Here is a 26383-nt window from a genome sequence, read left to right as displayed (position 1 = left end):
CCGGTAAGATGGGACTTTCTCCATCTGGTGATCCTTCAGATGTTCCTCCATGTCCTTTCAGGTTCATTCTGCTGTTCAGCTCATGCAGGATTGAGTAAAAAGTGGGTGGGACTTTCTTAGGGCACTGAAGAGAATTCCATTCTCTGTACACTTAAGTTACAAATCAATGTTATTTCATTTTTGGCACAGATGTCTTTATTTCCTTTGACAGATTCTTGCAGACTCATATTAGGTCCTGTGGAGGAAAGAAAGAGAGAATGAGCTTAAAATGGTGAGAAACAGATGTGGATGCCAGCTGCGTAGGTGCACGCAGTACCCTATTTGCCCATGATCCTCCTCTACCCAGGCCACGATCTTCCCTTCCCAGCCAGGCACCACTGCATCATCCTGGAAAACCTGAGAGAAGCCAGTAATCTCCATTACTTTCTGTTTACACAATATATGTAACATTTTAGTTACATTTTTTTAATTGACTTATTTCATTTAAATCAGTGGTTCTCAGCCTTTTTGACTGTGCAGTCAAAACATATTAATATATTTTTAACAGAAACGGGAAATATAGATATAGATAATTTAAAGGTGCAGTAAGCGATTTCTGAGAAATGCAGAAACGCTTTCAACAGCGTTAAAAACACCTAAACAAACAATTTTGTGAATATTTGTTAGATGTTTGTTCTGTGCTGAAAAAAAGGTGTTTGTACATAGTCCCCCTGGCTGTGTAAATAGGAGTTGATTGAATCGATCCAAGGAGCACCAAAACACACTTGTAGCCAATCAGCAGTAGGCGGTGTATAAACTCATGATGGGGGAGGAGAGAGAGAGCGAGTAAGGGGGACATTTGTCGAAAAAGACTATAGAAAGAGAGATGGCTGAGATATATTACCAAAGAGGAAAAGGTCAGAGGAATATACCATATTGCTCCGAATATAAGACGATCCCCCCTTTTTCAAGATGTACCTTTTGAAAAAAGGCTTTTGATAAAGAAAATGCTTTTATTTGAAAATAATTTTCATACTGCATATTTTTCATATTTAAATTTTTGTATTGAAAGTATGGGAAATACTGGTAAAATGTACCAAAGATCACATTAATAATTTTTTTTGGGAATACCATAAAAATAACCTGTAGCCCATCTGAATTATATTACAATTAGGCTATCATCTCATAGTGAAAACCATGTAGCCTACCAAAATTTCATTAACAGTAGAAGTGAAATCTTGTTTGTCTACTTTTGAAATCTAGGTATCGTCTTATGTTTTAAAATCACGTACAGGGGAAGTTTGGTCCTGTCAGCGAGGCACGCAAACATGACAGTCACATGGCTCTTAGACAGTAATTTTTTCACTCGTTTTTAAGCGTTGTTAGCGTCTTTTTGTGCTCGCGGTCTTTTAACATTACACTCTGACACGCCATATTTCTTACACTTGTTGTACACGTATTTGGCGCCACCTATTGTTGCGGGTGTATTATTGACATGTAAAAGTATAGACCCTGAATATAAGACGAACCCGTTTGTATTTCTAAGAAAAAAAACATCGTCTTCTATTCAGAACAATACGGTAATTGGAAAAAGAAGGGTTACAATCAGGCAAGAGCTTTAGAATCCATGTTAATATTGGAAAAGCTTTCCAGCGCTGGCGAGACGTTAGAGAGCAGGAAGGTCTGAAAACAGACTTCGAGGTTGCTTTGTTTCTGCTCGATAAGTGAGTAACATTTTTTTTTTTTTTGCCATTTTATAGATCCAAGATATGTTGTTGTATGCTGTTGTTGAATCTGAGTCATCCATCCTTGCACATAATTTTTTGTCTGTGTTGCATAGAGTGTTCATTATTTTGGGGGCGAAGCAATTGAGGGAGGACTGTGTTTGTTTGGGTGTTGATTTCAAATATTAACAGTGTTTCTCAGAAATCACTTACTGACCCATTAATTAACCACAATTCATTTTGTGATTCCAGAAAGTTTCACAAAGTGCGTGTTCTTCAATAAAAAACAATAGTGTTTATATTGAACTTTCTGGAATCACAAAATGAATTGTGGTTCATTCATTTACATCTCCTTTGAATATTGTTATAATTCTGTTCATAATATAGTATGCATTGAGGGAAAAAAATAAACAATTTCAGTTTACATAATTTATATAAAAATTATTGATATATTTTTAATAGCATTAATTTTACTTATATTATTAATAATAATATATTTTTTAGATAATTTTTAAGTCATCATGTCTGTGATTGTGTCTGTGATAAATCAGTGGTAAATCTCCCTTGAAAGCTTTCTGAGGTTGAGAACCCCTGATTTAGATGCTTGAATATAGAGAGAATATATTCTGTTGATTGATTATGTGGCATTACCTCTTCCTTCACAGTGCCAAACTCTGGATCCAGTGCTTTAAAATGGTACCGATAATTGCCTTCTCGATCTACGGCATCCTTGAAGTCTCGCAAGGTAACCTCCCCCAGCCTGCCGACATAAGACAATGGAAAGTTTCATAGCACATACCTAAAGTATACTGCATTATCGAGATTTAAGACTAGAGACCCACTCAAGCCAAATATATGTGTAACAAAGAGTTTGACTGACCTCTTGGCGATGTTGATCATGAATGGCGTGAGTGAGCGGTCAGTAAAGTACAGGACTTTGGTGCACGCTGAGGAGTTTAGCGCAGGGCTGCTGTGAGAATGGGCAATTTCTGTAAGCGAACAGAGGAGATTCTTCACTTTAGTAGTGTTTTAAATATGCAGCAATATACCTACCGAGAAACCAAGTACAAAATAAGGGGTCATGAATTGAAATGGCCAAAGATTTCCCCCAAGAACCCCCAAATTTCCCCTGATTTTTTTGTCATATAAGAGGTCATTGTGCTATATAAAGTTTCAGAACTCCAAATGTCCATGTTAGTACAAAAACAGCTTTTAATTGCCAAGCTGGAAAAGCAACTCGTTTTGTACTTCCCGGTTTTTATTACATAATAGAGATTAATTCATCAGCACAAGACTGCCTCCACTGTCAAATCAACGTCTACTTCTGCATCATTGCTTCTTTAGTCCCGCACACTCACATGTTATATAATAATTGCTACAACAGGATCACTGGACTAAAAATAAAATGACCTTTCAAGGGATCCTAATTTTAATGTGGCAGTTTATTTTTAAATGTTTGTTCGGTACATTTCACTGTGGATTCTTTGGTAAACCCGTCGCACTTCAACACAGGCTTTTACAGAAAGATATGGACCCGACAGTAATGCCACAACATGTAAGTAACTGTATTAATTCTAATGTCTAATCTGTAATCACTGACTTTTGATATATAAGGACTCATGAAAAATGGTTTATTGCTGTTTATAAGCCAGTGACTAAACGGTCAAATTCACATTGTTCCTCTTAGTCCTGTCATTTCCTGTTTTGGGATTAGGATGTATTCTTACTTGAAGTAGGAGGCCAGGAGTCTCCATCTGAGTGAGATGCTTTATGTCCTGGAGATTTGCCTCGGTTCTACAAAGGAACAGATTGATTTGAGAAGAAAGAATTCTGGGGCAATGTAGATCGGGTGCAAAACCCGCTGTGTGAGAATGAGCGAACATTCCTCGTACCCTCCTCTCCTGTTTGTGGCGTGTTTCCAGGTCACAGAGGCGATCCATCAGGCTGGCCACACCTTGCTCAAGAGTGTCCAGAGTGTGATGCTGAGGGTCGTGACCTCCAAAGCTGTTCCTCAGACTCCGCAGAGCATCTCTTACTAACTGGAGCTCCTCGGCCTACAAGAGACACAATTATATAGATCTCTATAGATATAATATAATATAATTGAGAAAAGGCTTTAGTCTTATTTACCCCATGGTGTGGTTTTGATGTTGTGACCGGCGGTGGGTGTGAGTAGCCGTTGTTTTGCGAGCCAGGAAGCTGAAACATAAGACAAGTCTTTACTTGAAACTTTAATGATTAAATGGAAGCACTAAACATACTCTGCAATGTGTGAAAACAAACAGCTGTGGGGAAAACAGTCTAATATGTATAGGTGTGTTACCTCTGTCTCATGGCTCATTAACTCTTTGAGAATACTCTCCTTGTGCTCCAGCTCCCTCTGCAGGCAAGCCTGAGAAACACAGAGACATTCTCTTTCACACATAATCGTCCTACAAAAACAAGTGCAGGAGTCTTCAGCTACATAATGAGGGCTCAACAATAAGGATTTTTTAAAATGCTGGCCTGTTTGCATTTTCACTTGCAAAAAAGAAAACTTTACAATTTTTCAGCTGCATATTTTTAAGTTTCAAAATCATTATACTGTGCATTTAACATTCATAGTACAACTAGAAAAATATTGAAAGTATTTTCATCATATATTTTTAATTATATATTTATATTTTTTTTACATCATAGCTTTACACAGTAATATTACTTTATAAATTAGACAAAAAGAATTCCGGTACTTGCCCTTGTGACATTTTTAATAGCAAAAAAACAAAAACAATTAAGTTTTAAAATCATTTACTGTACATTTAACCAACATTTACAAATAAAATCATACTAGACTTATGTTCATTATATATTTTGTTTTGTACATTATATATTTTGAATTATAATATATTTGACATTAATATTACTTTATGATTGAGACAAATGTAGAAAAAAAACAGTTAGTTTGAAGCAAAACTTGTATATCGTTTTTTTTTTTATTAATCATTAATTTGCAATAAAAGCTGTACATTTTACTTAACATAAATGCATAAAGTCATAAACAAATTACCTGGTCCTCATACCATCTATAAAGAGGACTTTATTCACACAGGAACAACAACTTTGGGCTGTTGCATCGTGTTTCACACCTTTAAAGTCACATGTTAAATTAAAAATAGTTCAAGTTTCAAAAACATGTCTCAAGCTGTTTTTAGAAGTAAGAACAGGTTCTCCATTACACCCCCTCACTCTTTTTGTGTTTGTTTGCTTAACAGAAGCTCTATGCATGTGCAAACTGAATTGACTTGGCCATGTGTGTCGGTTCCATCAACTAGCCCAAACCTTTCTCACACTGGTAATGCACTGTCCTTTTTGTCGAGCCCTGATTATGACAACGCTGTGAGAGACAAAGGTTTATGATGTTAAATTATAACACTATCCCATCATGCAGTTCTCCTTCACAGTCTGCAGACTCTGTGTTTGATGTCGTACCTGCTGGCTGCTGCTGTCTGTCAGCTTGCGCAGTGCCTCATCCAGCTTCTGCTGTTGCTGCTGCAGAAGTCGATCTTTTTGGCCCAGTTCTTTCTGTGCAGCACAAAGACAATGTGTTTAATTACATTACATATGTGGTTTAATTAGGAAAGCTCTATGATCAGCATCTTTTATATCTTTTATAGAAATAGCATCTTTCGATATGAAGAAAACTGCAAGCTACTCAATGTACAGTCAGTCTACTCTTTTGAAAAAGTAGTTAGCTTACACTAAAAGTTACTAATCAAAAGTAGTAACAAGACTGAAGATATTTGAGGGGTGAAAAAAAAGCAAAAGTTACAGTTTTTTGATAATATCTTTCTAAATGTATAATTACCAGATAAAAACAGAAGATCTAAATTAAGATGACAACATTAAACAGATGAATGTACATGATATATCACAAATAAAAATAGTAAACACTATAATTTATATAAAAAACAAACTAGTAGAATTTGAATAAATACCATATATTATGGTGCATTTTTTTATTAAACATGATTATATTTTTCATATCACAAAAAAATAAATGCCTTATATTCACTGAGAAGTCTGCTCCTCTCCTCTAGCTTCCTCTGTAGCTCAGCCTGAGAAGATAGACACAGATAATACTTGACAACCGGTCTCAGATATGGTATAACTGAAAAGAATTTAATATCCATAGCATAAAGACAGATGCACTCACATTTTGTCCTGCCAGCTCATCTTTGGCCATACTGGTGCGCAGGAGTTCCTGTTTGAGCTGCAGGACTGAGGACTCCTGCACAGCCATACGCTGCTGAAGAGCATCCTGATGACACGGGACAGGGTTAATCAATCTCAACATATCTAACTTGCTCTGCTTTATGCTTTTAAGTGTGACGGTGATGATACCGGGGGCAACTTTTTGGCCAATGTTGCAGAGCGATGTTGCTTGTTCACTTTCCCATTGAGAATTGGCAACAAATTTCAATCTGGATACTTTAGATCAGTCGTGAGCCCTGTGTCTCAACTGGTTGTCAGCAACATTGCTCAAAAAGTTGCCCCCGGTATCATCACCTTGAGGGTATTATTTATATTTATAGGTTTGGAGGTGAGTAAGACTCACTTTCACTCCTTGCAGGTTGCGAGCCTCCTGTTTGAACCTCAATAGCTCCCTCTACATGTAAAAAAAACAAAACAACAACTCACATCATAGACTAGTTTTAAAAATATCAGGAATGGACAAGATCAGCCCATCAATAACTAACCGAAGACCAAACCGAAAAATACCACATTGATTATGAAATGATCTGTACTGCATCATGAAGTAATCAAACAAATTTAAATCATATTCAAAAATATGCTAAAACATTCCAGAGATGGAAAAGTAATATATTACAGTGTGTGTTTCCGATTCAGGGGGAAAAAATATAAAATAAATTAATTAATTAAAAAGAAATAATTATTTCATAATATTAATAAAATGTATTATTACTATTATATTTACTCACACACAATAAATATATATATTAATAATTGCATTAGTCTGCTATCAATGGCTCAAGTCTCCGTTACTATCTACTAGCTCTAAAATGACGTTTTGTAATGTAAGGACAAAAACCTGACAAAAGTCTTGGAGTCTATATTTATATATAAATACAGATGTTGTATTTCAAGACGTTTGTCAGGTTTTTGTCCTTTAAATGCTCTTGTATGTAGGACAAATTTCTTATGCCTCTTATCACAAACCTCCGTTGCTAATTACAAAATGTAATTTTAGAGCTAGTAACGGAGACTTGAGCCATTGATAGCAGACTAATGCAGTTATTAGAGAAAGAGAGAGAGATTAAACGTGTATTTATATATATAATTATATAATAATATGAATAATGCCCACCTTTAGATCTTGACTCTCCTCCATGCTCTGGTCCAGACGACTTCGTATTACAACCTGTAGCACAACAACAGAGGGTTTTTGCTGCTTCAGAACAAAACCACATATATTACTACATATTACACTAAACACAGAAGGAACTGGTTCACACGACAACCTTATAGAAAACAGAGAAGAACTGGAAGAGAGAAACAGACATCGAAGGAGAGAAACGGATACCTGCTCTCTCCCACAAACAAAGCAAAGTTCACCGTGAGAGTAATATGATCTGCCCTGACAGAGCTTAGTGAAAGAGCAGGAGAGAATGAGAGAGATGGGGGGAGGGAGGGGCATAGGAAGTCACATATTATCAAGAGGGAGGGATATGCATGATATGGAAGAAAAAGAGGCCAGTTTGGGGTAAAACACAATTGTGACAGAAATAAAGATACGCACCAGTTGCTGCTCTGCATTTTCAACTCCCTCACCCAGGCTAAGCGTCACCTCCTGCTCATCCTCAGGTAATGAACCGTGCAGAAGGAGAGCCTACAAAACCACCTGTTATAAGCCACAAGCTCTCTAAAAGCAATACAAACTAAATTAGGTGATAATATATGTTATTGTCACCTGTAGGCTGGACACCATTGTCCGTGCCTCCTTCATCTCCTTCTCCAGCTGTTCCTGTTGCTCACACAGTTTGTCCTCCCAGGTGCAGTCACCAGCTAGACCATCATGCCCCGAGACAATGGCCTGGTCACACAGGGCCAATTTCACCGTGTCATCTAATGGTAAACAGGGATGGATCAAGACTGTTGTACGTGGACGAGACCATCAATGTCCAGATGATTGATTGAAATATATCAATACCTGATTTAATAGTTTTCTCCCTGGACAAGGTGTCTAACAGTCCTGCCTTCACGTCTGATAGGCTGATGGATCCTTTGGGACTGTGGGTGGGGCTCTGTGAACTGAGGCTGTGGAAATGAACAAAAAATGCAGTTTCTGACGTGGGGCTAATAACTTTACAGTCAAAGTCGGATTTTGTCTAACACATTCCTTTTTATTACACTGTTGTATTTCTAAATACAATTCCACTAATTGCAGAATCACCATTGAGTTGTTCCAAGAGTGAGTTATTGTAATTTTTGTTTATCAGGTGCTGCATCTGGTGTCTCAGAAAGGCAAAGCTAGATAAAAAATAAACAGTCCTGAAGCAAAGGAAGAAAGTGCCTTTTTAAAGTCAGTTGCCATGGAGACCCCTTGCATATATGAACAGCCAAGTCTGTCAGGATCTGAGCTTCTGTTTGATCTGATGCCCTATCAATAATGCACCGTTAATCCGTTTCAAAGGCACAGGCTTATGAGCCAATGTCTGGCATGCATTAAAATTATAACACCTTCAGTTTGAATTATGCTATACAGCGCTTCTTTATCAGCTCAAAGACATTGTAAAGAAATCCATATGAATTGAGTGGTTTAATCTTAATAAACACAATACTTCGCAAGCGCTTTCAGAAACCCTCCACGTTCCCCAACTCCACCTGCATAGATCTGCAACGGGTAATTCATGTATGCTATATTGTACAGCAGCAGCATAACTTTCTTGTTCACAGCAGCGTATCATGTATATGTATTGGCAGTAGTAAGTCACGTACTTGCTCTGAAGCAGCAATAACAGCAGTGCTGCCAAGATCAAGCATATCAACATTGTCATAGCCATTACCATGCAAAACACTCCGAGAGTTGTCACGACAGAACTATGAAGCTATATAATAGGGTTGGGTATCCTTTGAATTTGAACAATTCCGATTCCGCTTATCGATTCCAATAAGGTAAAAAAACAACAACTTAGATTTCTTATTGCAAAACATTTCATTGTGGCTGAATACCATGAACAAAAATCAACAGGCTAAAGAACACTTACACAAGTAACTTTTGCCTATGGTTTAAAAATACCATATAAAAACAACTAGCCTAACTAATATAAATTTCAAGCATTATTAAAGACAAGTAAACACTCAGTAATTAAAAAAGAACAAATTAGCAATTGCACAAATAAACACAACTGAACAAAGATACGACTGAAATAAACAGTGTTTTAAGATTTTCAGGTATTCAGGAACAGAATTTGTAATCAAATGTAAAATAACAGTGTATTTTATGAATACAATATAGGCTACATAACAAATATATACAAGAACAGTGAATGAATTTTCTCTTTATCTTTGTTGTTTGATTAACGTTATTATAGAGACGGCAGCTTGACTATCAGGCTGCTGTCACTTTAAGACAGTGGTCTCAAACTCGCGGCCCGCGTGGCCCCCTACTTGACATTAAAGTTTAATGTTAGTGCGGCCCGTCGTTGCGTGTGCCGCGTTTTAAAAAAAAAAATATTTTTTTTATCCCTTTTGGGCTACCATAGATAGTCTCATGACAGCTTACGGTGGGTTTGTCAATAGTTGTCATAGACAACCGTGAAGTACAAACTTTTACTGCGCCTGGAAAAAAATGAGCGCGTCGCTTATGAGCGCGCTTGCCGCGCGCCTACATTTGAAATAACGAACTTGAGCAAGCAAAATATGTGAGCGCGATATGTGAACATGCCACGAGCTACTGGTAGCTCGCGAGCGACTTGTTGGAGACCCCTGCTCTAAAACAATGTGAGAATAATCATTTTGAGCTTGTAATATGTGTCCAGCAGGTTGATAAGAAGGTTTGCTTTGATTTGTGCAAAGTCAGTAATTTGCCTGAGACACTATACATGTGTAGAAATAATTAAATAAGAATGAATTCACATTTAGCGCCCCAAAACGCGTAGAAAACGCTAGGCGCGCCGCGTTCTCCTTTTTCCAAAGCGCTAGGGCGGTTGCGCTCCGTAGGCGTCTGTCGTTGCTAAGCTACGGTGCGCTTGCGGCATTCTGAAAAGTTGAGATGATTTTATCTCGATGCGGCGCGCACGCGCTTGGAAAAAACGAGCGCGTCGCACCACGAACGCGTCGCTTCCATTATGAGCGCGCATTCCGCGCACCTACATTTGAAATAACGAACTTGAGCGCGCAAAAGACGCGATATGTGAACAGGCCCTAAGACGGGCAGACATGACTGCAAATATTTGTATTTCAAAAGCAATAATCGTTTTTCTAAGTATAATAAAAGGAAATGTGCCTTCCAAAAAAAAAAACATTCAATATCATTAATGTGTTGTATAAAGAAAATAAAAAGGACATAAGCAAATATACGTATCACAAATATGTGTTATAAGGAAAAGAAAAAGAATGTTTGTAAAATGAAGTAACACAAAGATTTTGTGTATAAGGATCATGAAGATTGGATCAGTTGTGCTCCTTTTTCGGAATACTTGAATACTATTTTTTGTGGAATACTTGATGCGGCCCAGCCTGACCCAGACTCTACCTCCAGCGGCCCCCAGTTAAGTTGAGTTTGAGACCCCTGCTTTAAGAGCTGCACGGATCCAATATACTGTTACACAAGTCTTCTTGCGCTTGAACGGTTTAAAATCACAATAAAATGCGCACAAAGAAAACGATAAGCGGAATTGAAATGCACGTTTCTTGTCGAATCACCGATTCTTGCAAATTTGGAACCGGTTCTCGATACCTATCCCGATTTATGATTAATGCACATACATAGAGCACATTGCATATGGTAAATGGAAACTCAAAAACACACCACATTGGTTCAAACAAGAAGCTGGTTTGAGCTTCCATTTTTCATATTCACGATAATAATATCTTTATGAACTTTTTTGTAGAGTCAAAGTTGTGTTGTAATGGATCAGAAATTTCTATTTCTATTAATTTTCTTTTTTTTTAATATCTTCATTTGTGTTTTGAAGATGAACAGTCTTATGGGTTTGGAATGAATGGATGGATGATTAATTGATGACCGAATTAGAATTTTTGGGTGAACTAAGCCTTTAATGTTACACTATAAGTTTTCTGATCAGCGTATTGGCTTCTATAAACCCAAACATTGATGGTCTAAATAACTAGAAGATAAAAAGTTTTTTGTGGCACCAGATTGTAAAACCTCCTTTAGTTCAAACAGGATCTTCGTCATCTTCATCTTCACTTTCATTGTAAGAGTGTATGGTAGGAAAATGTGAAAAGTATGAATATAGAGATTTCTTTAAGTATTAGTTTTCCACATGAATTAGACTAGTAGAGGGGTGAAGGCTTGACACCACAATGTCTTTCAGGCCCTGGGGCGAAGGACATGGATCTAATCTTAAACCATGATGGGTTATCCAAGTGTAGTCCTGGCAAACCTGTCTGTGAGGGGACAGCAAAAGATTGCAGAGCCAACAACCTCACTCTTTCTCTGTCTGCTGTCTTAATGCATGCCAAGTTGAATTCTCCTACATCAATTCCCTTCTAAGCAAAGTCACAAAAATGAAAGAACAGTCCTGCACCCATTGACACAAATGACCTTCACATTAGACAGAGTGTGAAGACTATGCTGTCATAGTCAATACTAGACTTATATCGGGGAATAAATCCCATCCACCTCATTGGTTCAATTCGTTTGCAGTGAAAAGTAACTGACATTTCACACAGACCAACACACAGAGCAAATGGATCCCGCCTGGGTGACCTTTAGAGAATTCATGTTTATTTTCCGACAGAATAAGGCCTGGGGATCCCCAAGTCAAAATTCAATGTGTGGATTTAGTGCAGTAGTTTAATAAAAAACAAAAAAACAGCCAGAGTATATCATGCCTGGAAATCTCCAAACATTTTTGAGCTCTGCAAATTATTTTACTTATGTGTGATGGATAAAGACAAAGGACCAAGGGTGATCCGCTTTGTCGTCTTAACAAAGCAACAATGCTTCTTCTCGAAAGAAACAGAGCGCTTGTTGTTGTTTTTTTTGTTTAGTGTGTATGTTGTGCTGGCTCTCATTGTCCTGATCCAGGCTACAGACCACAGAGACCCTGAAAGAGACAGCCCGTCGCACTCCACATTACTCTCTTTGTTTTATTTTTCTCACGTTGTGGGGAGGGGGAAGGAGGGGACCATTCTCTTTCAAAACCAAATCCAGACCCCCCTTCTGATTGTGACCCACACAGACACTAAAGACACTCACTTATTCAGTTCAGTTTCTCCACAATTTTATTCTCCCTTTTGTGCTGTGTTTGCCAGAAAAAAAACATTATAATTAATAGATGGACACAGAGTTAACTGAAACTCATGTGATCCAAACTAGACTGGAAAAATCACTCACTATTAAATTAAGGGTTTTTACTGATCTTTGAATCTCTGTTCTCAAAACAAGACTCTAAAGACAATGTGCGCATTGATATGAAACAGTTACTCCAACATAAAACAATGGAATAGAGGGCTTATTAAAGAGGAAAAATATATATTTATACATTTTCTGAAGAAAATGCAAGAGCAATTCTAGGGTGGTTGCCGGGGTGTTGTTAGGTAGATGTTAAGGTGTATTGTGTGCTTTTTAGTGTGTTGCTGTGTGGTTGCTAGGGTGTTCTAGGTGCAGGGTCGCCAGGTCTGTGCAACAAAAGTAGCCCAATGGCCAATCAAAAGTAGTAAAACATTCTCCACTGAATTTGTACGTCGTCTGGGGATGTTTTGGGGTAAAAGTAAAAAAAAAAAAAAAAAAGTTTTTACAATATTCTGATCCTAAGATTTGACTCGAGTCCTTCCATTGTATACTACTGTTTAAAAGTTTGTGGTCAGTATAATTTCTTTTCCAGTACAATTTTCTTCGCTAAAAAAAATTATTTTATTTAGCAAGGATCAAAACTGGGATATTATTAATCAAATGATCAAAAGTGACAGTAAAACTTTTTAATTAAAAATGTAAAATACATTTTTATATAATACAATTTATATAACTGAATAATATATATCATTTTTTAATAAAAAATAAAAATGTATTTGAAGTTTTTTTTTTATTTCAAACCAGTTCTTTCCAACTTTCTACTCATCAAAGAATCCTGCAAAAAAAAAATGCATCACGGCTTCCACAAAAATATGACGCAGCAAAAGTGTAATAAGAAATATTCCTTAAGATCTAAATCAGCATATTATAATTATTTCTGAAGGATCATGTGACAATGAAGACTGAAGTAATGGATGCTGAAAATGCTTTGCCATCACAGGAATAAATTACATTTTTAAATATATAAAAATAGAAATCTGTGATAATTGTAATATTTCACAATATTACTACTTTTACAGTATCAAATAAATTAAGCCATGGTGAGTAACATTAACATTAATAAATCTTACTTACTCACACTAAAGTCTTACCGACTGAAGTCATTAGTGTTTTTTAAAGATAAACTAATCTTTAGTTAGTAATCTAGATTACTAAAGGTAATCTAAATGTAAAAACAGCTGAAATGAGCATGAGAATTACATATTTAGTACAGGGCAATGCAGATAACTTTAAAAATATGGTACTAATTATATATATTGCACATCCAGTCGCTTACAACAAATTTATCCTCAACACATTTACCAAGATTCAAAGTATTACTCCGTAGCAGAGCAGATCAGTTTACACATTTAATATTAAGTCTAGATCCTGGTTCAAATGTATTAGTAATAGTAAAAATGATGCTTAGCAAGCACCACTAACAAGACAATGATGTAAAAAATCTTAGATTCAGTGTACTGGCTGCACAGAGGACATGAAATATAACACATTCAGCATTGCACAACCAAGCATTTCAAATGGCCTTGAAGTGTACAACATCAGCAATTGCTGTAGCTGAAACATCCTTTATTCATAGCAAAGATGGATGGAAAACGACAGCTAGGGAATGACTGACTGATTCCACTGGAGAGGAATCAAAGGGAACCCACCAAGGCAAAGCGATCTTCTAGTTATAAATAAAGATCCGCTATAGCTGTTTTCTCTGGATGAAACACAAGCCTGCGCTGAGATTCTTTTTATGCTAAGTGTTCTCACCATTCTATTTGAAATGGAAAACAAAAAGAAACAAACAAAATGTGTTCCATTTTTCATAAGCTACTGCAGCATTCACTGACTGGGTTTTATATAACCGCTGATTGAATGCAATGGGAACATACAGAACTGTTGCTTCATGGTGAAGCCTGCCCTGATGATTCAGTCTTGCTTCACAGTAATCTTTCTAACAGAGCTCGCTGTGATATGGCAAGCCGTTTTAACTTTTATTCATTTCCAGGATATGAATTGTTGATATCAACAATTACATTTTTGATATCAACAATTACATTTTTTGATATCAACAATTACATTTTTTTGATATCAACAATTACATTTTTGATATCAACAATTCAATTGTTGATATCAACAATTGAATTCTTGATATCAACAATTCAATTCTTGATATCAACAATTCAATTGTTGATATCAAAAATGTAATTCTTGATATCAACAATTGTATTTTCACTAGTGAAATCTCACCATAGACTGCCATTCAAAATCAATTGTTGATATCAATAATTGATTTCTTACTAGTAGAAATATAATTTTTGATATCAATAATTACATTGTTACTAGTAAAAATGCGAATTCCTGATATCAATAATTAAATTGTCACTAGTCTAAATGTCTATTCTTGATATCAACAACTGAATTGCTACTAGTAAAAATTTTCATTTTTGATATCTGAAAATGTATTTCTGATATCAATATTATTTCAGATATCTAAAATGGCTTTCTTACTAGTAACAATCACATTCATGATATCAGAAATGAACATTGTCACTAGTGAAAATTGAATTATTGATATCAAAAATGAACATTGTTACTAGTAGCAATTCAATTGTTGATATCAAGAATAGACATTTCAACTAGTGACAATTTAATTCTTGATATCAAAAATAAAGGTTTTTACTAGTAAGAATTGTATTTCTGATATGTGAAATTGGAATTTCAACTAGTAAAAAATCTATTCTTGATATCAACAATTGATTTTGAATGGCAGCCTATGGTGACATTTCACTAGTAAAAATACAATTACAGATATCAAGAATTATAGTTTTTACTAGTTGCAATTCAATTGTTGATATCAAGAATTATCATTTTAACTAGTGAAAATGTAAATGTTGATGTCAAGAATTTGAATTGTTACTAGTGAAAATGTAATTCCTGATATCAAAAATTGCCATTGTTACTAGTAGAAATATTATTCCTGATATCATTAATTATAATTTTAACTAGTGAAAATTGAATTGTTGATATCAAGTATTCATATCCTTGAAATGAATAAAAGTTAAAACGGCTTGCCATACTGTGATCCTCCCGAAACATCTTCTACACTGATAAATATTACTAGATCTCAGGACTCGCATATCAAAGCGCAAAAATGACCAACAGTGCAAATAAACATGTTCTGCTTCTCACACAAGATTAGTCAGTCTGAAGGGTCATTAGATGATTCTCATGAGAGCTCATCAGAAGTCCATCACAAACCCAGAAGTCATTTGGAAGAGTTGCAGGAAGCTCATTAAAGTATGTTTACATTTCAGCGTTAGTAATTGGGAACAAGAGCCTGTGTTATTTAAAGAAAAAGGCCAACGTCAACATAACGGAAATTCTCTGCCGCCAGGGTGAGAGTTCGGGAATTATTTCACTTCTGATAGGCTGTTTTGAGGAGAAGAGTCTGAGCAGACATATCCGGCATTCTTTGCACTGTTGTAAGGAAAACAAACTGCTTTAGAACAAAACAAGAGAGGAATATTCTTCCAATATTTCCTGTCAAATGCACATGCATTCATGGCACTTCAAAGTGTCGGATTTAGTTCATATTGTGTTCTATGCATATGACAGATGACACAGACACAAAATGGGATCTTAAAGCACAGCACAGGTGGCACTGACATAGAGAATTGATCCAAAATCTTGTGTGTGAGCTATAGTAGAAAGGTAAACTAGGTCAGACACTCTAAAGCAGTGACAGCTGTCATTCACAGCCACACATGTTAATAAAATGCAGGTCCATTCACTGACAACCACTAAATCGCTGAAGGTCGGCAAGCCACTGTATGTCTCTGTGAATCAGGCGTTTGCTAAGAATTTGCATAAAACCCTTCTCAATGTCATTACATCGTCAGTGGTTTATGTAGCGTATGTCACCTCAGTCTGCCAACTCTTAAATGACTTCTGGTAGCTTTTTCTTCTTCTAATAGCTGTCAATGTGAACCTTTTACTGAGAAGCATTAAAAGGTTTTATGACCGCATCAGAAAAAGTGAATTGGTGAGTAAAATCTATGTGAATCAAACTGGACTACACAAACTATACATTAATGAGGAAAAAAAGGGAATTGCTAAAAACACTTGCAAGCGTGGAATAGTTGACACAAAAATAAAAATTGTCATCATTTACTCACAATATGTTGTTCCAAACCTGTATGACTCTTTCTGCTGTGGAAAAGAAAGTTTTGGTGAACACTGACACCACTGACAATTCTCAAAATGTCATCATGTTCCACAGATGAAAAAGTCATACTGTTTTGAAACAACATCAGTGTTGAGTAAATGATGACAGAATTGTCATTTTTAGGTAAAACTTTCCATTTAAAACGTCCCAAAAAATGCAGTGACAGTCTTACCATTTGAATTGCTTGGCTCCCATTTTGGCACTAGAGTTTCTAGCCCTCTGCACTACGTTTATTCATCAATAGAACATCAAGAAGTTTAGGAATCACCATCGTTCTTACAGAAAACTTCTTTAGAGTCCTGTCTCAGCACACAGCGTCTACAGCGTTACCACTAACTAGCTCCTCTTTATCACCACGCTTGGAACTGACAGCAGATCCTATCCGCAAGTTCAAAGCCTCTTCAGATGCACTTGTTGTTGTCCATATGGAAATCCTGTTTTCAATCCGTCTACAGTGACAGGAGAGAGCGACACTGCTCTGTCACCAAGGCAGCTGCATCCTTCCCCCTCCTCTCCTTCTCTCTCCGGCTGTGTGTTGGGCTAATTATTCCTCTTCTCAGTTCAACCTGTTCACAGGCGACTGCTTCACTCCGTAAAGCTCTCCATCGCTGAGATCTGCATGTCCCTGTCTAGTTCTTGTGCTCCCTCCCTCACTAGCTCCTCTTTTTCTGTGCGAAGATGTCAGACTCGGTCCGGCCTTCCTCTGTTTACCCTCCCCCTCCAGCCCTCCCTCTATTTTGTCTTCTTTTTCTCTGCCCTGCCTCTCTCCCCATCTGTTAGAATCAGTATTTTGATGGAGGGGAGCTGGTACATGGACTGTCTGGCTTGTAGATAGGCACAGATCTGCTATGGACAGTTTGCACTTCTAATTGAACATGACATTCAGGTGTGTATATATACATATATCAGGCTTTATATACAGTATCTCACAAAACTGAGTACACCCCTCACATTTTAGTATATCTTCTCAAGGGACAATACTATAGAAATGAAACTTGGATAGATTTAGAGTAGTCAATGTGCTGCTTGTATAGCAGTATTATTTACTGTCCTCTGAAAATAACTCAACATTCAGCCATTATTGTCAAAATAGCTGGCAACAAAAGTGAGTACACCCTACGTAATAATAGCTGTACACCGTTTAACCATGCAAAGCCACATGTCCTATTCATCATTTTCATGTTTTTGTCTGCTTGACAGGACCATACAAATTTGTGTATCTTGTATTAGAGCAGTTAAAATTTGTGCTTTGAGTACAATTCTCTCATACTGACCACTGGATGTTCAACATGGCACCTCATGGCAAAGAACTCTCTAAGGATTTGAGAATTAGAATTGTTGCTCTCCACAAAGATGGCCTAGGCTATAAGAAGATTGGTAACACCCTGAAACTGAGTTACAGTACAGGCCTGCATTACTTTTTTGCCCATATCAGCTAATACTATTTGCATATATATATATATATATAAAAGGGTCAATTACAAAGTTTATAAAAGCATTTAAGTTTAAGCATGACTTCAAATGTACCTTCATCTTGGCCCTTATAACAACTGTAAATAACCATCAACTAGCCTACAGGGCAGTGAGCTATTCAGATCAGTCAAGATTTGACTGATCGAGTGCCTCTTAACTTCAGCACAAGTCACTGACCTAGACAACGTCCTAGAATAGTTTCTTACATAACACTCATGTTATGTGAATACATTTAAAGGGGTCATGAACTGCATTTTTATTATTATTATTTTATAATGTTTTCTAAGGTGCACTTAGTATGATTTTTACATAAAAAAAAAAAATCACATAATTTAGAAATAAAAGGCCATTTTCTACCCTGATTTTAGCCCTCTGATTTGAACGCTCTGTTTAAAGGGGGCGTGTCTGCTGTGAGACTTCAGTGTAGACGCCCACTGATGTGATTGGCTAACATCTTTGCATATTACATTACAAGTATTACATGTGGAACTCTCTCAGACTTTTACTACGTTTTTACAATTACAGCTGTTGAGACTAACTAATTGTGAAAAGTGTTGATTATAGCATTATATTTAGATTTACTCCCATCGCATGACAGGTTGCAGTGATGAGCATGTAGCCGATCACAGACATGTTGAGCGCATGAATGCAGTGATCTCGTCATTGCAACTCGATTTCTGCACTCTCACGAATGCCTTCATCAAGACTAACATTGCAAACACGATGTAAATAAGAGATTTCAAAGACTCCACAATGAAATGTACCGAACAAACAAATAATGCCCAACTGAGACATTTAGGAAGTAAAAAAAATGCTTTCCTAGCATTTGGATCCTTTGGAAGGTAATGTTATATTTAGTCCAGTGATCCTGTCTCTATCTTCTCTCATCTAACACGTCAGTGGGCGGGGCCAAAGATGTGATGATGTAGAAGTAGGCGCTGATCTGCAGAGGCAGTCTTTCGTCACACCATTATGTCTTAAAATCCGGAAAAAGTCGTTTTTTGAGCTTGGATTCATTAAAAGAAGTTTTTGGACTAATGAGGAAGTTTTGAATTCTGAAACTTATAGGATGTATTTTATAGTACAATGACCTCTTATATGTCGAAAGATCAAGGAAAATTAGATTTCTCGATTCGTGACCCCTTTAAAGACATCTGCAAAAACGCATAACGCCTCAGCGTACAAATGATGTTCTTTTGATGATCTTTTGGATAATCAGGTACTGAATCAGCTCCTTCAGCTAAAAGACCCATATAAAAAGAACAGTCACACATTTTATGGTTTTCACTGGCAAATCATGATGATGCCTTAGAGAAAGCCAGCGGGCAGCAACATCTCAGGCTTTACAAAACAAGCAGTGAGAAAATCCTCGTGACAGCCTCCTCCAGCCAATCTATGTGTTCTCCTCTCATAAAAGAAGAGAGAATAAAGAGAAGGGGTTGTGATAACATGTTTTTGTGCATTTGGTAACTAAGAGATATGGTGAAAACTGATGACACTGAAGCAAATGATTCTCAGCTGAATGTATTCTCAATTTACAAGCGTATACTGTATCTACATCAGCATCTTATTTTCTATTTATCTGCATATTTTTGGTTCAAATATTGATTTTCATTAAATGCTTTGAATGCAACTTAAATGTATAAATATCTCATTTCTCATGACTTTATTTCTTTCAGTCCTTACAAATATGTAAATGTTACCTTTATTAGACTTATTTACTTTTTTAACTTTTATATTTTATATATACTTTTATATCCCTTCTATATGTTCAAACTATTAGTTAATTCAGTGTAAAGTAATATACAGACTGGCTGCATTTTAATTAACCATCAATATCCAGAATTTACCCAGTAGATCTAGCTTCTGTCTCCTCTTCAAATGACTCCTTCTGTCCCTCATATTGCTGGACCAATGCTCGGACACTCCAGCAGGGGTTCTCACTGTCCTCCTCACTACTGCAGCCACGACTAAGAGCAACAAAAAAAAAGAGAGATTAGAAACTGTAAAATGCTGTTTCAAGGATGGATGATTTTTTTATTTGGAAGCTAAACGGATTGTCAACACTCTCTCAAATATTTTTCATAATTCTGGCCTGTTTCAGGCTTATGTAAACTATTTTCAAAGCTTCAACAAAGCATATTAAAGATTGTTGCTAGAGTTGACAGCAAAGCATAAGTTGAGGATGAAACTGCAAATCTGATTTTCCATATGCTGCCTCTGAACTGAGCGGCAATACCCTCAGACAGCAGCAAGAGGGCATCTGTTCATCTGTTAAAGAAACAGTTCACTCTAAAATTAAGTTCTTTTTTGATCATCATTTACCCATTGATATGACTTCATTTCTTCTTAGAAATGCAAAAGCAGACATTTTAAACAATGTCCTGATTGGTCTTTTTCATGCATTTACAATGAATGGGGACTGAAGCTTTCCAGCTTCAAAAACGCTGCTAAAGTACCATAAAAGGATTATAAAAGTCCAAAATGTAAGAATTTTTCACTGATAACATTTCACCGACTCAATTGCTTTGTTCATGAACTGGACATTGTTACTTCTCTCGTGTACGCATCAAGAAGAGTTAGGGTGGATGTCAAGATTTTCTGTGCATAATGACGTCAATTTCAGCCTCACATAAAGTTGGCAATATGAAGGTGAGTAAATGATGACAGAATGTTATTTTGGGTGAACTATTCTTTTAAGCAAAGCCAATGAATCTTCTTAAAATGAGAAGGAGAGCATGTCCAAACTTCCGTTTAATACTGTAAAGAACAGTTGCTCTACGACAGCAATTCTACTTCAATGAATAAAAGTTTACAAAACTCTATTGAAGAATGAGAAGGAGAGAAAAGGCACAATATGTACCTCCATTCTTGTCTTAGATGGAAGACGGAGCGGCCAGGGCGTGCGGCATCCTGCCTGGCTGCTGCCAGTGCTGCTGCTGCATTCTGGGCCATGGCCATGGTGGAATGAGGCCTGTGATTGGCCGAGGAGCCAGTGGAACTCCTGCCTACACTAGCTCCAGCTCTGTGACTGGCTGATGCGGAGGGTTTAAAATGTGCAGCCAGAGCGAGGATGAGCCTCATGGCGGATTTCAGGTTCCCCTCCACAATGTCTTTGAGGACAGAGAGAAAGAAATAAGTAGGTCTATCAGCTTAAGTGTGATTAAGAGTCTGCTCTGTAACTCACCCCTGGCAGACGTCTGTGGCATCCTGATCCGCTTGGATGACACAAACTGCAGAACCTTCTCCACATTCTGCTTCTTCTCCTGATCGTCCCGTGGCACATAATGAATGCCATCCAGCAGCTCACCAGCTTGCCAAATAAATAAAACACATCTCAATACCAAGTTGTGCATTATATTAGAGTCTTGCAATAATTGTGGTATATGAAGTATAGACTTACCCACTATCTCAATGAGGTGTGCTAGGACCACACCATCTCTGAGATCCTGTCGTAGATCACTCACAGGTTTCAGTCCAGGCTTCTTCCTCAGCTGTGCATTAACCCAAGACACATAGGCAGCCAGTTGCTGCTAGAAAGACAAACATGTCATACATGTGAATGCAAACTTATTATAGTCTATCGCTCAAGGGCAGATTGGGCAAGTACCCCCAATGCCAGCGCCCAATAAAAGCTTTTTGCAATGTGTCCACCAGGTTGATATAATATTGTTCTATTAATGACTATATGTGCTGTTAAACTGCATCCCAGAAAGACACTTATTATTAGTGCTGACCGTCCTGGTGGAGAGGTTGCACAGGATGTGCCTGTGTTGATACCCACTAGGATACCCGTTGTCAAAAGAAATTTATGCCTCAGTGCTCAAGAAGCACCAACTGTGACAGGCCAAGTCCCTCCCCATTCACCCCGGACCGGTCAGCATCACCCATGGATTAGTCTGACTTGCACTTTCTCTGCCTGGTCACAAAAGGAGAGCTTAACTCCCCACGCTCACGCTTCCTCTTCAGCAAATACATGTAGGAACACATAAAGACTGCAGTGAGGTTTGCCGCAGTTCTACCCTCTGGCAAATGTGCTGTGCACTGAACAAAATATGATTTTTTTTTTTACAGTGCAGAAGAATGTGGGGTGGCTGCAGGAAAATATTACAGCAGGTGGAAAAAGCAGTTTCTTATGTGAGCTAAATAAGCCCAGCAATAACTTAATGACACAAACGAACCATAAAGGTATCATAAAAGTCATCCATCTGACTCATATTTCAAGTCTTATAAAACCATACAATGGCTTTGTAGGAGAAACAGACCAAAATTTGCATGCTATTCACGGATAATATCTCCCACAATTGAGCTGTTATCCAATGCGACAGAAAGCCGTGAGTTGTACTTGAGAACCTCTATTGAAAGAGGTCTATTGAAATGTCTTCAAAATGTCTCTTTCTGTGTTAAAAAAAAAGACAAAAAGTTTTGGAGTAAATGAAGAAGAAAATGGAAACGATAAGTAAGATTGTGGGGTTTTTTTAGATTCATTTTTTTTATTCAGCAAGGATGCATTAAATCGATCAAATGTGACAGTAAAGATATTATAATGTTACAAAAAAATTATATTTCAAATTAATCCTGTTTTTGAACTTTCTATTCATCAAAGAATCCACAAGAAAATGCACAGCTGTTTTTATCATTCATTGATAATAATAATAAATGTTTCTTGAGCACCAAATCAGCATATTAGGCCGCATTTTCATTACATGGTTTAAGTGACCCAATTCAGATTTTTTTTCCTCCCATGTGGCACAGATCAGATATGATCCATGAACATGTAAGCAGGAAAAAAGCACATGTATTCCAATGCTCTCAGATCGGTTTCAAGCCTCATTCATATGTCGAAATAAATCTCATATGATTTGGATATGTGCATTTGTCTGCCATGTAAGCGGACAGATCGGATATTTCTGTCAATGCGACTCGTACGTCATACTTCAACTCAGGTGGACACCAACCGTGATCACATGACTCTTTTCAATGGCACAATGGATGCTCAACCCACTTAAGAGACTAAAGTTTTGCTGAGATTTAAAGATGGTGCGGGAAGCAAAAGCTTGTATAATAATTTCGCCTGCGTCCATTGCAAATCGCTCCTCTATACTTCCTTTTCAGCCTAAGCTTTTCCGAGTCAGTGTGTATACCTTGGGTTGTTTCGGCAAGTATATCTGTCGTGACAACTCTCAGAGTGTTTGGCATGGTAATGGGTATGACAATATTGATATATTTGGTCTTGGCGGCAGAATAGATCTGCTACACTGCTGCTGTTATTATTGCTGCTGCTGTAGGTTATTGCTACTGCCAATACATACACGACACACTCCTGTGAGCAAGTAAGACAAGCTGCTGCTGTACAATATTACATAGATGAATTACCTGTAGCAGATCTATACAGGTGGAGCTGGGAACTGGAACTACTATAGCAAATGCTAACCAAGTATTTGAAGGTTGAGCACGCAAGCTCATTGGCTACTGATACAGCAGGAACCAATCAGCTGCCCCATATAGAGAATTCAAACAGGTTGAGTTAAGGACCTATTAGCATGGGCAATCTAGAGTTTCATGACAGAACTTTGTACATATCGGGTAACTTTTAATAGAAGATGTTAGCTGGACGACAAAAAAAGAAAGGGATATAATCAACAAATTGGAATTGGGCTGCAGTATAAATGCAGTCTTAGAATGATTTATGAAGGATAATAATGTGACACTGAAGACTGGAGTAATGGCTGCTGAAAATTCATCTTTGCCATTACAGAAATAAATTACATTTTAAAATATATTCAAAGAGAAAACAGTTAAGGTCCGAAATTCGCGTCCGAAATTTTTGCACGTTAAAAAATAAAAACGACCTCATGTTTTGTCAATCACGTTTACACACTGCCTCTGAAACTTTCTTCCATCATAAAAAAATTCGGATCGGGTTCGATTTTCTGCGTTTTTCGCATCCGTAGCAAGCCTTTTGAATGGTGTTTTGACAATTCAGAGCCAACGAATGACGAATACGAAAAAACGCATACGAAAATCACCTTTAGGACTACTTTAAATTGTAATACTATTTATTACTACTGTTTTTACTGTCTTATCAATCAAATAAATGCAGTCTTGGTGAGATTAAGATACTTCTTTTTAAAATAAAACAAAAACCTTATCGACCCCAAACTTTTGAATGTAGTGTATGACCGAAATTGGACATCCATGATGCCAAATGTCACTCCCTGACAAAATACAGTCTGCTATTATTCTAAAACTGTGGGTAAACTTTTCCTGGGGCCTCAACCTCCCAACCAACATCTAGTAGTTGTGTCATGACCCATGACACGTGCACAGTCAAGAAAACACATGCACAACAAAATGAGCTTTGCGGGTTTTTCACAGGCACCCTTCATGCACCAACTGTGCACAGTAGCGTTTACTGATTTGCCACATGGTGGGCTGACTAACACAATGCAAGCTCTGTCTGAAGCATATCTGTCTCACTTCAATCTAACAGCGACCCAGAGTGACAGACTTCTCAGGAAGAACAACTAACACAGAGAGCATTCAGCACAGATCCAGCGTAAGATGCTGACTGTGCTGTAAAACTGGAAGGTAGCAATAGTCTTGTGCTGCCAGCTGTACAAATGAGCTGTCTGTTCCCACAGCGACACTACAGATGGATATATCTCCATCACTGGAACCTGCTGCTGCGCTGTATTCTCACCTTATATTCTAGGTGGAACTGACAGCTGGGATTCATAACAAAAAATCAATGATGGTTTGAGAACAGTGCTTGATGGTTTAATGGTTACAGCCGCAGGGCAGGCAGATGTAGAAGCACTCAGTCTTAGGTAACATCAGTAGGGAATGTCAAATGATAGTGCACATAGTTAGAAATGGAATAATATGCTTAACACCTCCTCCCGCACGTAACACCAGTTGTAAGAGCATGATGATATAGCTAGTAATCTTTTATTGTGCAAACTGTGGTTTTTATGGCATAATTCATAATTTACTGTACTGTTTTTATTTATTGTTTTCATTCACCCTTTCCTGTTCAATGTTCATAATTAAAACATTATTTTCAAAGCATTATTAATGCAATTGTAATTCAAGTGTAAATACATTTATACCGCATATATACCTCTGTGGCATTAAACAGTATCTATAAATGCAATATTAATAGGATTGTGTCTCCCATTGATTAACAGATGTCAAGATTATTCTTCACTCAGTTTGGAAGTCTTATGGACTGTTAATGACATGTTACTGCTAACAAACTACTAAAATTAGCACTTTTATGTGGTCTATATGGCATAATGTATTTAACTGTTTTTTACTTATAATTTTATTTCATTTTATTTTTCAATATTTATGATTTCCTATTTAAAACATTATTTTCGAAGCATTATTTCTGCGATTGTAATGCCTTTGTAAATACATTTGTATCACATAATTTATACATATATTTACAATTGTTGTGAAGCATTGTTGTGAACGGTCCCTATAAATGAAAGATTAATGGGATTGTCTCACATTGTTTAACAGCTGTTAAGACTATCCTTCTCTCTGTTTAAACATCTTATGGACTGTTACTAGCATTTTACTGCTAAAACACTTACTGAAACTATCACTTCGTTGTGTAAACTGTTGTATACATGCCATAATTTATAGTTTGTTGTTTTTATTGATCATTTCAAGTTTCAATATTCATAATTTCACATGTAAAACATTTTAAAGCATTCATTTTCAACTCCAAATCTCATGAAAATGCATTTATTTATATAATACATAAATATCTATACATATATTTATGTTTTGGGTGATTTAAACGGTCTATAAATGCATTGTAGGCTAAATATACAACTTCTGCGAAGTGTACACATGACACAGGGCTATTATTACTGCTGTTAACCAATAAACACTGACGGTAAAACTAATGTATACGATAAAGTGTCTCACAAGCATCAAATACTACATGCAAAAAGCAGCTATCTGTTGTTCTACAGTAATATCTCACAGAAGGCGCAAACAATGCCGTCGCACTCTTCGGAGTTTCATACGTAAAACGCCTTTTAAGTTGCGATAGCTACTGTGTTTTAACTTTTCATTGAGCTTCGACTTATCAGAACTCAAATGAGCAAATGAAAAGAATGCACGTGTAAACAGGCATGAGGGTTAATGAGTTCAGTAGTATCAGTACCTCATTAGGACCCTCCTGCAGCACGTCAAGCAGATTTCCTTTAGACAAGGATGCGATCATTCTTCCGACTTCTCATCAAGGTGAGAGTGCGCGAGGGGGGAAATGGTAACGTCCTTACTCAGAAAAAGCGTTTTGACCGCATATCGGAGGAACTGAGGTAAACAAAGGAAACTACAGAAAACACCTCAACCAAGGCAATGGCCATATGTGCCACCCCGTTAGTTCGCTAGACCTGAAACAGGATACGAGGTGGACGCGGATGGGGAGGA

At 37.1% G+C, this 26383-nt stretch overlaps 1 protein-coding gene across 1 annotated transcript; it reads right to left on the bottom strand.

Annotated features, from left to right (window-relative positions):
* Positions 1-228: 228 nt before the first annotated feature.
* Positions 229-26383, bottom strand: dixdc1b (DIX domain containing 1b). The gene is made up of 20 exons (XM_056237106.1): positions 26115-26383; positions 21336-21465; positions 21120-21245; positions 20796-21045; positions 19783-19902; positions 7912-8018; positions 7672-7826; positions 7501-7590; positions 7069-7122; positions 6298-6348; positions 5896-6000; positions 5744-5797; positions 5172-5264; positions 4027-4095; positions 3834-3902; positions 3596-3757; positions 3431-3497; positions 2584-2692; positions 2355-2463; positions 229-396 (listed from the first exon to the last, which is right to left on the bottom strand). Exons 1-20 carry the CDS (start codon positions 26172-26174, stop codon positions 229-231), a joined length of 2148 nt encoding a protein of 715 aa, XP_056093081.1. The 5' UTR covers positions 26175-26383.

Source organism: Rhinichthys klamathensis, unplaced genomic scaffold (assembly GCF_029890125.1).
Source record: "Rhinichthys klamathensis goyatoka isolate OS25496 unplaced genomic scaffold, OSU_Roscu_1.1 h1tg000477l_1, whole genome shotgun sequence".
Taxonomy (NCBI): Eukaryota; Metazoa; Chordata; class Actinopteri; order Cypriniformes; family Leuciscidae; genus Rhinichthys; species Rhinichthys klamathensis.
This window is presented reverse-complemented; position numbering and strand designations above follow the sequence as displayed.

What these genes read in the sequence shown, in the direction of transcription:
- dixdc1b (XM_056237106.1), bottom strand. Translation starts at nt 26,174, where the DNA reads ATGATCGCATCCTTGTCTAAAGGAAATCTGCTTGACGTGCTGCAGGAG. An exon ending in CATCTAAGACAAGAATGGAG is followed by an intron (nt 19,903 to 20,795) that starts GTACATATTGTG and finishes TGTTGCTCTTAG; the next exon opens with TCGTGGCTGCAGTAGTGAGG. An exon ending in ACAGAAGCTAGATCTACTGG is followed by an intron (nt 8,019 to 19,782) that starts GTAAATTCTGGA and finishes TCATTTCCACAG; the next exon opens with CCTCAGTTCACAGAGCCCCA.